This window comes from Mixophyes fleayi, chromosome 1 (genome assembly GCF_038048845.1).
Source record: "Mixophyes fleayi isolate aMixFle1 chromosome 1, aMixFle1.hap1, whole genome shotgun sequence".
NCBI lineage: Eukaryota > Metazoa > Chordata > Amphibia > Anura > Limnodynastidae > Mixophyes > Mixophyes fleayi.
In genome coordinates, this window is record NC_134402.1 from 354,850,444 (window position 1) to 354,863,207 (window position 12,764).

The 12,764-nt window shown below is 40.0% G+C and overlaps 1 protein-coding gene across 3 annotated transcripts; it reads right to left on the reverse strand.

Annotated features, from left to right (window-relative positions):
• Positions 1 to 315: 315 nt before the first annotated feature.
• KMT5A (lysine methyltransferase 5A) lies at positions 316 to 12,550 on the reverse strand. 3 transcript variants are annotated; one of them, XM_075177397.1, is made up of 8 exons: positions 12,422 to 12,550; positions 7,392 to 7,489; positions 6,118 to 6,274; positions 4,703 to 4,817; positions 3,798 to 3,885; positions 3,652 to 3,711; positions 3,003 to 3,193; positions 316 to 801 (listed from the first exon to the last, which is right to left on the reverse strand). In XM_075177397.1, exons 1-8 carry the CDS (start codon positions 12,429 to 12,431, stop codon positions 591 to 593), a joined length of 930 nt encoding a protein of 309 aa, XP_075033498.1. In that variant the 5' UTR covers positions 12,432 to 12,550; the 3' UTR covers positions 316 to 590. The 3 variants fall into 3 exon arrangements, with proteins under 3 accessions (XP_075033498.1, XP_075033490.1, XP_075033507.1); XM_075177389.1 differs by having other exon boundaries at positions 7,380 to 7,489; XM_075177406.1 differs by lacking the exons at positions 7,392 to 7,489; positions 12,422 to 12,550 and adding an exon at positions 7,271 to 7,327.
• Between the last annotated feature and the right edge of the window lie 214 nt (positions 12,551 to 12,764).

Sequence of the window (12,764 nt, forward strand, 5' to 3'; positions counted from 1 at the left end):
TAAACATGATTACCCTGTCAAATAAACAGACCTCCTCCACTATATACCAGGTAGTGTGGCAAAAACAAAGATACACATTTGCAGTATATGGCCTTAATCACCCATAAACATATTGCTTCATTGACATACATTACAGATGGCAGCTCAGCCAATAGCCCATCTGCTAATGGTATTATGAAAATTGTCTTTTTGGGAAATTTGACTTCCCACCAACAAGTACTTTGGAGGAGGGATATATATATATATATATATATATATATATATATATATATATATATATATATATATATATATATATATATATATATATATATATTTTATTTTTTTTGACCAGCGAGATAAATAGTATTCTGTACAATGAAAAAATATGATGCCTCTAAGTCTGTTACATGCTTGGGAAGCACAGATTTTGCCTGTATGAAAGACACACAAAAAATGGATTATAAAAATATTAGGATTCAAAAGTATGCCCGCATTTAAATTCAAGTGATCTGTGCATATGCTAATGGAAGCAAGTGGGGGGGGGGGGGGTTTAAAACCAAATTATTTCACATGGAAGTGTGTAAAATCCTTTTTTCCCATACAAAGAGTCAGTTTTTAAGCCATGGATGTGCTTCAATGGAAGACTTGCTTCGATCTCCATAGTCATACAACAGCTCCTCCCCAGATCTTATGTCCCTTGATGCAATCAATATTAGGTGAGGCACATCACAAATGTTGTGTAGCTTTGTATGGCAATTTCCAGTCTTGCTATGATTTATAAGCCTTCCTAGACGGTTACTTTCTTTTGTGGCATCAACACTGCAAAACAGAAGATAAATATGCAGTCAATATCAGAAGTGTAAAAGAACAAAACAATATATGGTTAAAAAACAAAACAGATTGTCTCACATGGCTGATTTATTGTACTTAACAAAATACTAAAAGGAATTTAGAGCTCTAGATTTGCAAGGTTTATTGACAAACAAAGTAATTCTTCCATTGGGAGAACCCAGAAGACTCTGGCGACAGGTTTAGAGGACAGCCAATTAATAAATACACATTTTGAAGCTGCACCTCTACCTTTCCTCTCCCGATCTCTCTTCCTCCCTCCTCTCCAGGGTGTCTGCCTGCCTCTCTGCCATCTCCTCCTGGATGTCCTCTAGATTCCTCAAACTTAATCTCGCTAAAACCGAATTTATTGTTTTTCCTCCCGCTCATTCCCCCTCCCCTTCTGACCTTTCTATCTCTGTTCTCAACTCCTCTATTTCCCCTGTTCCTCAACTTCGCTGCCTTGGTGTCATCCTTGACTCCTCACATTCTCTCTCTCGCCAAATCCTGCCGCTTCCAGCTGCGGAATATCGCACGCATTCGGCCCTTCCTCTCCCAAGATGCCACTAAGGCTCTTGTCCACGCTCTTATCTCCCGCTTGGACTACTGCAACCTCCTCCTTACCGGCCTCCCCCGCACTCATCTCGCTCCCCTTCACTCTGTACTTAATGCAGCCGCTCGGCTCATTTTCCTTTCTCGCCGCTCCTCTTCTGTCTCCCCCCTATACCAATCCCTTCACTGGCTCCCCTTCCCCTACAGAATAGTGTTCAAGCTCCTCACACTTACTTTCAAGGCCCTCTCCAACTCCACTGCTCCCTACATCTCCAACCTTATTTCCATCCACGCTCCATCTGCGTTCGGCTAATGACCGTCGCCTCACCTCCCCCCTGGTTACCTCCTCCCATGCTCGAATCCAAGACTTCTCCCGTGCTGCCCCCCCTTCACTGGAACCAGCTCCCCTGCTCCATCAGAACATCCCCCAACTTGTCCAGCTTCAAACGGGCCTTAAAAACCCACCTCTTCCTCAAAGCCTTCCAGTCCCCCACCTAACCGACCTCCTTCCAGCCTCCCACCTACCGCCCTCCCTATCCTGCCCTCCTCCTGCCTCCCTCCTCGTAATTCTCCTCTCCCCCCTCTCCCTCTCTGCGTTCTCCCCCTTTCCTCCTCCCACCCTTGTGTCTCTGTCCGTCCTACCCTCCACTTAGATTGTACGCTCCTTTGAGCAGGGCCTCCTCTCCTCCTGTTCACCACCTTAACTCTGCTCTCCAGCTCCTTGTCTCCTCCGTGAGGTCCTCCTGCCCTTCTGCCCCTCTAGCTTCACCGCTGGGGGCTCTCACCTTTCATCTAGCTGTACTTTGAGTTTCTGAGTTACTGTGCTTTTTGTTAACTGTACCGTGCTGTCTCACCCTGTATCGTATTTCTGTATGTCCCTGTACGGCGCTACGGATACCTAGTGGCGCCTTATAAATAAAAATTAATAATAATAATAATAATAATAATAATAAACCTCATACTCAGTAACATACCTTCTCACCTGTCCTATGTCCTAAAGAGATCTGCAATAGTGGAAGGTCTTATTGGAAGGGACAATGAAGTCATTAGCATTAAGTTTTAATGTTGGGAGCAAAACTACAGAGGACCCATCTCTAATTGAAAAGTAGAGTTTACCCACAATATCTGGGATAGTCACAAATGTCTAAACAAAAGGACAGTTTTCAATATTAGTGGAGCATACAAAAGGTCTAAGGTTACTATGCTTTAGCGAGATCACTATGGCCAAGACCTCAATGTGGCAATAATTCAAATGTAATAACGATCTCTTATCCGCACAGAGTGATATCCAATTTAAGTAAGGGACATTCATTGATTTTATCTAGCAGCATACAAAATCCTGGTATGACAAAGGTCATAAGGGCTATTTGTAGCACAAGGGCCATTTTGTTGAAATACCACTTATTGGTTTTTAATTTAAAATTCCATGTCACTGTTCCTTAGTGGATGGGGCCTGCTTGCTTACTACAAACAGATAACAAAATGAATTACTTGCTTTTGAAACCACTTATTCCTCATTTCCTGCTGCTATAGATGTATTTTGCCAGACACTGTTACCCATGTATCACTTCTAAGTGTACAAGCTAACTTTGTATAGTCCGTTTCATTTTAAGTAAGTATCTAACATGTGTAGCACTCACCAGTAAGTTTTGTTTAGATACTGAAAGTAGTACATGTAACAGCCAGTGGATGAATCCTGGGCATAGAATTCCTCTCGTCTTTTAGCATCTGTGATCTCTATAAGGTCTCCATGGTATTCTATCACAAACTCCCCACGCTGGAAATTCCGAGTTGCAATCACCCCTCTACCTTTGCCAGTAATTATATCAACCTGGTCAAGAAGGACAAAAGGAATCTTATTATGCAACCTGTGAATAAACTTATTGCTGTATAATAAAAAACAAACAAACAATGCAAGTCTTCCCCCAGCTTCTCCACCACAAAAAAACAAACCTCCACAATTCTGCATCGCATGGGCAAATTTGAGCGAATCTTACAGAATTAATCCAGCTGTTATTTTACCTGTCCTTGGATATGACACATATTAGCAGTGTTCTATAACGTTTTAATATAAGAAGTCTGTTAAAATATTTATATAAATCCATGTATTACAATTCGTTGTCATTGTGAACATGGTTTGAGTCAATTTCTACCCCACTATGCTTTCATAGAATATGCATAATAACCAATACGGAAAGCAGAGAAGCGGACTGCCAGAGCCAATTTTATTACAAAAGAAGTCTGTTACAAGTGACGATAATGAGCAAGACAAAATAATTTCACAACTACCTTCAATCCCTCTTCTTTGCCACTTATAATTAGATCATCTATTCTCTGCTTTTCTTCAGACTGAAAGAGTAAATGAAAGGTGATCAGCACAGTTAGTTACAAGGGTGCATGTATAGCGTTAAGAGTATTTCACCGTCGCTGGGTACCTCCAGATCCTTTTTGCTTTTTCTACAGCTTCGTCTAACAGGAAAATAATCTGTAACTTTTCTGTTAGGAGATTTTGTTCCTTGTACTCTGGAAAATAAGCAACACAATCTATAATGTTTATACATTACCACCATTAGAGGGAAGCATACACTATTATACTTATATCCCTTAGATAACAAACAGTTTGTGACACTTCAGCAATTTATGTCCTTCTCAACTGACGATTTACAGCCATAGCTGGGATACTTCCAAACCTTGGAACAATCCAACCAAGAGAAGACCCACAATATAAGGCTTTCAACTGCAATATTATATATTAAGAAACTACTCAAATTCTATAAATGTTTACGTTGCACTAACAATAGGAGGTGGAGCAAAACAAGGGTCTATGTGCAGACTAGTGTTGGCCAAGCCAATAATTAAGAGACTGCAGCCCATTAACTCACTAGGAACCAGTGTAATCCCCGAGACACTTTGCCTGAGGGATATCCTGTAATTTAGCGCACTCTGCAAATAAACTACTCGGCACTGCCGAGGTACGGAAGAAACTGGCTAAAGCGAATAGTGAAGTCTCAAGCTGGGCCAAACATATACAAAGCCCACTACATTAGAGGCTCTCTCCTTGGCAAACTGAGGGGAGATCTCTTAATAAACGCATTCTGCAAAAGCTCACTATAATAATACAGCATAGCTTATAGTTTAATACAGCTAGTATCGTTTGTTGTTTAAGGTAAAGGAATAGCATTTATTGAAAAATAAACTGGTTTAATGACACTTGTGGATTTATATTTAGGGCATACTCAGAGCAAATCATGGACCATGATTGGGAACATGAACCAGACCATAAAAGAAAGTTTGTATTTATAGGCAGACAGACATTTGTAGCAATGCAATCCACACTCACTTCCTTCTGTTAGGTTTTGCTTTGACCATCTTCTGAAGCTCTGGCGTCCCGTCACCAGATGGCAACAACTTCTTTTGGGTGTCCAACATGGTTTGTTTCTGGACAGGAACGGTTTCTGTGAAATATTATATCTCAAGTGTCAGCCATAAAAAGTAAAAGTAAATTAAATACCTCTTGCAGTCAAGAGCACAAGACATCGCGGTGTCCAGAGCCCCTTTAAACAAGCAGGATTACTCCATGTAATATTAATATTTTCTGCAGGGAAATCATGATCAGAGGAGTCAGCTGTTACATTGTCCCTAATGGCGCCTGAATTAAATTCCATGGGGCATATTCAATTCTTAAAAAGTTCCGCGGCGTAAAAACTATGAAAGTTAATACCGGTAAAATGTAGCTAGATTTCAGCTCGCGGCTCAGGGAACTGCGAGCTGAAATCCAGCAAGTAAATTACCACATTAACTGTTTTTCCGCGCACGATTACCGTGATAACGGTAATCGTGCGCGGACCGCGGAATTTTTGGCGATCCCGCCGACAATTGAATATGCCCCCAAGACTGCAGCTTTATTGTCTAATCGGGAAAGTATGGTCAGGAAAAGACTACATAAAAAAAAAAAAAAAAAAAAAAAAATGGAATGGTGATGGGGTAATAAATATTTTAAAAAAGGTAGAAGTTACCACTTAAACATTGTCCATGAGATATAGAGTTTCAATTTGCAATATACTAGCCTGCTTGCAATAGTGAAGCACCCAACAGGTAAAGCGCTTGAGGACTAAAACACTAGTTGAGACAATCATGCCAATCCATAAACTAACCCAGCCGGCAAATAACAGTCATCACATTTCCTTTAAGACTGTTATTTAGCCTATGTTGCCCCTCAGCTGTGTCTCTGGTCACCGAGTTATACTGGGAGTATAGTCATTTATGGCAAATTCTAATTAATATTTTGTTTCCTCAAGACTTTTTTTTGACCTGTAATAAAACCACCATTAGTTTTTCAGTTTCAAATTAGAAAAGGCGACTCATCTCTTTTGGGACATGTAACCAAGAACACATTTTAGTCTAAGCAAACAAATATGAAAAGCTGTTACAAACATTTACAGACCTAATGGAGGGTTAGGCATAAACACTTTAGCTCGTAACCTGCCAATTATACTACCCAGCAGATCCTGTTCCTCACATCATTTATTCAGGATTTCTAAAATGGATTGTTTAAAATAAAAAAAATAAAAAAGATACAATGCAATTTAAAAAAAAAAAAATCAAAAAACAAAGCTTTTCCTTATGTTATCAAGGTGTAAGTTTTTTTGTAATTTGGTAATCAGCTCTTATGTTAAGATACACCTAAAGAAACCCTGGATTGTAGTATAAAACAAATGACTTGTATTTATGTAGAGAGAAGTACTTGGTCCTTACCTTCTGCTTTTTTGTGAGCATCTGAAGTGGTTTTCCCCAGACATTTACCCTCATGGTGTGAGGCAGAGTTTTCTTCTTGAAGCGGAGGGCGTGCACAGGGGAATTTAGTAGGGCTCATGTAAGCGTAGATTTTTGACTGAGCTAAATGCCCCAGATCCTGCAGATAGAATACAAATTATAACACGTTACAAGAGAGACCCTATATACCCTACAAGATTATGATGTTGCAGATTCTATTATTTTGCTGTTATAGCAATCTCACAAAACTGATGCTCTACACTGAGCAGCTGTTTAAAGATATATTCCCAATTGTAAAGCGCTACGGAATTTGCTGGTGCTATATAAATGATGGTGATGATATGGGAGTGAATAGTTATTGATATGTGCTGCTATACAGATAATATGGAGATCAAATACAATAAAGTGTGTAATGGGCAGCACGGTGGCGAAGTGATTAGCACTTCTGCCTCACAGCGCTGGGGTCATGAGTTCAATTCCCGTCCATGGCCTTATCTGTGTGGAGTTTGTATGTTCTCCCTGCGTTTGTGTGGGTTTCCTCCGGGTGCTCCGGTTTCCTACCACACTCCAAAAACATACTAGTAGGTTAATTGGCTGCTATCAAAAATTAACCCTAGTATCTCTCTCTCTCTGTGTATGTTAGGGAATTTAGACTGTAAGCGCCAATGGGGCAGGGACTGATGTGAATGAGTTCTCTGTACAGCGCTGCGGAATCAGTGGCGCTATATAAATAAATGGTGATGATGATGATCTACCTGCCAGTATGCAGAGAATTACACCTAAACATATTGGGATACATTCATTACATATTAAAATTCTGTCAACTGGCAAATAACACTACAAAAATTCCATATTGCTGGTCTAAATGTAAGTGTTTTCAAACAACCTTTAATACTGGTGAAGTTACTGCACAGTGGAGAACAATACTTAATAGTGTCAAATGTTAAACAGTAATAATCCAATAACTGTTCTGATTGATTTTCTAAATTCATTTAACCTCAGAATTCTAAACAGCTGACTAGTCAGCTTAACAACACAGCAATATATACAGATATACTCACTCAACATCACTGCAAATAATGTCAATTATAGTAAATTGGGAAAGCCCGATTCATAAAAGGCAAAACAAGTTTACCAAAGAGATATTATATGACAGAGTGCAAGTAGGGGGCGCCCGTTGGTCATCGATAAACAAATGGGGGATTAAGAAGAAGTTCTCGTTAAACAGAATAAGTAAAACCTACGAGCCCACCGACCCCGTTCATCTTCGGGTTGTTCTCATTGGTACCACCGGTTCGACAGGTTTCCGGTGCGTCCCCACTTCTTCCGTCGCTGGGTTTGGACATTTTCTTTCCTAGGAGACAGACAGGCTGAGTTTGTTTGTGTTTGGTGTAGAGGGGACGGTCAGCAGATGGTGATGGGGCCTGGCGCCGCCATCTTTAAAGGGACTGGGAGGAGAAGAGCGACAGCTGGGAGAGCCGGCCTCCCAGACCCAGCCCCTGTCACACTCTGCAGCCGACCTCCGCTAAGGCCATTTCCTCAACACGATCATAAACACACAGCATAGGGAACTGGGAAACCGACGTTGTCCCGAATTAGGTTTTCATTTATAAAGAAGTGTGCAGTCTACGACATGCTTCCTGTATTATACACCTTGCGACTAACAACCAAACTGAAAGATCCAGCACTGTTGTAATCAGAGTGAACCCATTAAAAGAGCAAATCTTTTTATACTGAGTGGATGAAAATGAGCCAAAAAGCAGGGACACTGTTAATGCCATAGGTAACTTTACACTCATTGAACAGCAGAATAGTTACACCAGGCACATTTGATCAGGGCACTAAAGCAGGAAGTTAAGAGCCATTTCAGCAAAGGGAATGTCCTTCTAGCCCCCTTACATCGGAAGAGACTCTCAGAAACGAGGCTGAAGTTAGTTCATATTGAACCAGCTTCTTATTCAGAAAGCTTTATTTTTAAAAGATTAAATCAACTTGGATCACTGCTATAACATTTGGATAAGTAGCAGCTACTCAGAATTATAAAATATAGTGAATGTGCCCAATTTGCCACCTGATTTGATGCCTTAGTGTTAGTACAATATTGTATCAGTGATCCAAGTTGATTTAATCCTTTACAAATAACGTTTTCTGAATAAGAAGCTTACTTCAGCCTCATCTCTCAGTGTATTCAACAACCAACATTTCCTTGTCTCTCAGGTGCGTTGGTCTGGATACCAAAATCATTTTAAATCCCAGCATAAATAGCCTTCCCAGACACCAAATAGAGACCCAGCTATTTCATGCTCGAGAAAAAAAAATAAAAAAATTAAAGTCATTATCTTGTAACGTTATCAGTCCACATAAGCTGAAATATTGGCCAGTTTACCAATATCTATGCTTATGCTCACTAATACTCTGTTCAGAAAAAAATATTAATGTTCACAAATACAATATGTCTGAAGCTGCCCACAGTCATTCAGTCCAAGCACAAAATGACTTATGTCCACTGTAGCTACACATGTGGGACTTTTGTGACCAGCCTGTTTATCAAGTCATCTGATGATCAGTCATATCTATATCATGGTCACTGGTATTCCAGAAGATCCTGCTAGTTTTTTTTAAAATATATTGACATCGGGAATGCTAGTTGTTTGGGCCCTACCAAGGAATTGATCAAAAACCATTGCCATTTGTTTTTCACTGTGCAACATAAATTACATAGAAAAGTTGGGGAATATGTACTCATCTAGTTTACACCATCACCAGAATGGAAGGTTACCTGTATTGCTTATTACCTCCTGCAGATATACAATAAAATCAAAGTAAACTAGAAGGAAGACAACCCCATTAAATTGCCTCAAACACATTAACATACATTAATTGCTTGATAGCCAAATACCCCTCTAATGTCACACATTATGGGACTTCATTTAAATATTTTGAGTTATTCAATTAATACCAGACATTAATTTCAACAGATTATTTGAATAAACATTTTATTGTACATTTATACAACTACCAGTTTGAGAGTAGTGCAAAGCATTCATAACTTCGCTTAATAAAAAGTTATCTTATCAATGCCTTGTCCCATGTCCAATTATTGAGACTTAGGGCTAGATTTACTAAGCTGCGGGTTTGAAAAAGTGGGGATGTTGCCTATAGCAACCTATCAGATTCTAGCTGTCATTTTGTAGAAGGTACTAAATAAATGAAAGCTAGAATCTGATTGGTTGCTATAGGCAACATCCCCAGTTTTTCAAACACGCAGCTTAGTAAATCTAGCCCTTAGTATTGTTTGGAACCAACATTACAGCACTCAATCATGACACCCATTCCTATCTACATGTAGAATTCAAGAAAAATAAATGTGAAAGCACATTACCGCTTTCAATTAAGAAAATATTAAGTATGACTTGCAAATAAAATAACAAAATTAAACCACATACTTACATGTAACTCATGTGTGAGCGAGCATATACAAACATTATAGAAGTCAATCTTTAAAAGCTTCCAGTAGAGTGTCCATTATTTCATGGAATACATAAGTTTTATGGGCCTATTTATGAAACAGTTCACGTAGCATTGATATTCATTAATAGGACATTGTGGCAAATATCGTAGATATCTGCTGCTTTGCCTTCTTCAAACTCAAAGGCAGTCCCCATAGAGATCTATAGGGATTGCTATTCAGCACAATCTAACAAGTTCTGAAAATCTGACTTTCAGAACTTGTGTCCAATGGTAAACGCCAACTAAAGCCTATGGGGAGAGCATTGCAGTAGAGGGATTTTCATATCCCTCACCGCAATTTACCTGCTCTCCACTCTGGTCACTATCGCAAAGGTGACCTCTTTGCGACAGAGGTCATAAGAGTGGTTTTCACAGGAACAGCAGTTTTTCGTGACTGCCGTTTCCAGCAAAGATTCTTAATAAATGGTTACGAAATTTCACTACTTATCTTTGCAATAAGGATTGAAAATTAATAGTGTTTAAAATGCAGTGGATAATAAATATGCCCCTTAGTTTTGAATACAAGTTTGCTTGCATGAGGCAATTGTCATATCCGTTTCCTTTTTGCCAATTTTACTTGATATATCAGAAGAATTTTAAACAGTCATGTGGCATTACTGCTCTCTAAATAGGAGTGATGTGAATTCAAATGCAAGATATTTTATATAGGAGTTTCTACAGGTTAATGTCACTTTTATGTTATTACATAATAGCCTGTTTCCATGCACATAACACTTATGCTAGGTACTCCATGTTTAATAATGCAGTTGCTTTACTTGCATTAGGAAGCCACTCGAATGACGCCAATGCATTTAACTTGTGGTAGACTAAACACATTGAATGGCACAGGCAGCATTCAGAAAACCGCCACCAAACATGAGCAACATAGTGAGCAGGCATAGGATTGGAAGCATTTTCCAAACCGGTTTGGGTGTGTTGTACTAGTGTTAAAAATACTAGAACAATGCATGAAATTGATGCCTGGGAGTATGAGGCTTTAAACCTGAAGCAATCATAGAACAGTCATAACATTGTGCTCTATGCAAAATTACTTTCAATTCGGACTGTAAAGATGCAGTACCATCTTCATAAAATATTTTTCTTATGTGCCCCATCCCAGGTTAATATTACATGCTGCCATTTTTCCCAGGGCTGTGGCACTTCTATAATAAAGAGCTGGCAAATTAAGCCAACTTGAAGTGGTAACAGATTGAGAAGGAATGGGGGGGGGGGGGGATATAAACTGGATGAACTGCTATAATCCACAAGCTCTTGATTGTGGCTTGTGATTGGTCCCCCACTCCATCCCTGGTTTTTTTGCCAGGGGTGTAGGAGGGACATTGGAACCATAGAAAAACCTGATGCACAGAGCAGTCCTGAAGGCGCCAGCAAGAGAGATGAGAATCTCAATACCTAGGTGGTAATGCAGCTCTTTGAAGTGTGTTGAATGTATTGTTTTGTCATAATTTAATGCCGCGAAAAAAACAAACCACACACTTTTAGTTTAAGAGACAGGTTTAGGGCAGTGCCATGTGTTTGTTTTCTTGACTGGCTAAGCATGGTGTGTCACTCTTGGCCAAATACTTTACCCTCTCACTGCTAGAAGTATGTGTCAATACTGAAGGTTTGTTGCGTGCTTACATAATTAATAAGATACATGAATATATATGTGTGTATAAATAAATAGAGGATGATGTATACACATGTTTTTACTACTTTTTTGTTAACACATATTTTGACAAACTTATTTTGGTATAGTATGTGCCAATGCATATTACTTCAGTCCAAAAAAATAGTGTGAGTAGGTGGCAGTCATAGCTGGGTACTCTGACGGAATGTTCACAAAACTTCCAAGTTATGGCAAGACCTCCGAGACTCCCAATTCTCCTGGAAGAGTGCAAGCATCTATGTCTACTTTTGAAAAATAAGTCAAGTAGACTGTGCCAAGAACACCTATGCACCACTAAATGTGATGTGCTCTGCTCCACCCAAGGGACACATCCATCTTCATCCATGGGGATCAGACCTTCACATTGCATCACAAGTGATGTTGTCGTGCCTCCTGGCAGTTCAGTGGCACATTGCAGATCCTGGAGATTATCTTACCTTGCAAGGAGGTCTCCTGGGAAACCCAGAAGACTAGGTAACTCTGCCCCCGTTATATTATTAAATAAAGGGAATATGCTGTATACAGTATAAATCTAGAGCTGAACCTCACTCTTATATTCTGTGTGCAGGACAAACTGACTGGCCAGTTATCCTGAGGAAGAAGAATAAGGACTCCATCTGATTACTGGAAAGCAGCAGCCATTTTCTTGTAGTACACCTCTCCTTGGTAACTATACAAACTGCATCTTCAAGATCTACCCAACTCCGTAAACACTGAGTGGGCAGGACCATGCTGATAAATGTAGTATCGAATGCATCTGACACACACACACACACACACACACACACACACACACACACAACTTATACATTGAGAGTACAAGGCTTAAACCACAGAGTTAATATATTGGGAAGAATTTGTAAGCATTGTGCGTTAGTAAAACACTTACAATATACTTGCCAACTTTCTAACCCCCCCAGGAGATCCTAGAGGGGGGCAGGATACGTGAGGTTTGCATGCTCCTCCGTGAGTCTCCCGGAATGTGTGGGAAAGTATTGCAAACGATTCCCATTAACAAGCTGGCAGTAATCAAACATCCTACCCTGGTTACAATCTAGTGTATCCATGTAATGGTACCGCCACAACAATGACATACACAATAATTACCTCTACCCATGATGTCTCCGGAGCAGATGAGGACAATCCTGCAGAGAATAGACGTGCGGGGAGAGGAACCGATCAGACGGTAATCACCAGACTCACCGCGGTGCGACAATGAAATTTAAATCCCCACGTTCTCACTAGAACGCCGTGCCGCAAACATCACCGCCCACCTCTCCGGTGATTGCTCGAAGCACTGTCTGTTAAGAGATCGGGATTTCCTATTGGTTAAAATTAGACGCCCTGTTTTCACGCCCACTGCTCTGCCCCGCCCATTACACAATAACCGTATTTTTAAATTCCCCTTTACAGATATCTGATTGGCTGCAGAAAAAAATGCATCTTAAAC

What these genes read in the sequence shown, in the direction of transcription:
- KMT5A (XM_075177389.1), bottom strand. An exon ending in TGCTCACAAAAAAGCAGAAG is followed by an intron (nt 4,818 to 6,117) that starts GTAAGGACCAAG and finishes AATATTTCACAG; the next exon opens with AAACCGTTCCTGTCCAGAAA. An exon ending in AAAGCAAAAAGGATCTGGAG is followed by an intron (nt 3,712 to 3,797) that starts GTACCCAGCGAC and finishes TTACTCTTTCAG; the next exon opens with TCTGAAGAAAAGCAGAGAAT.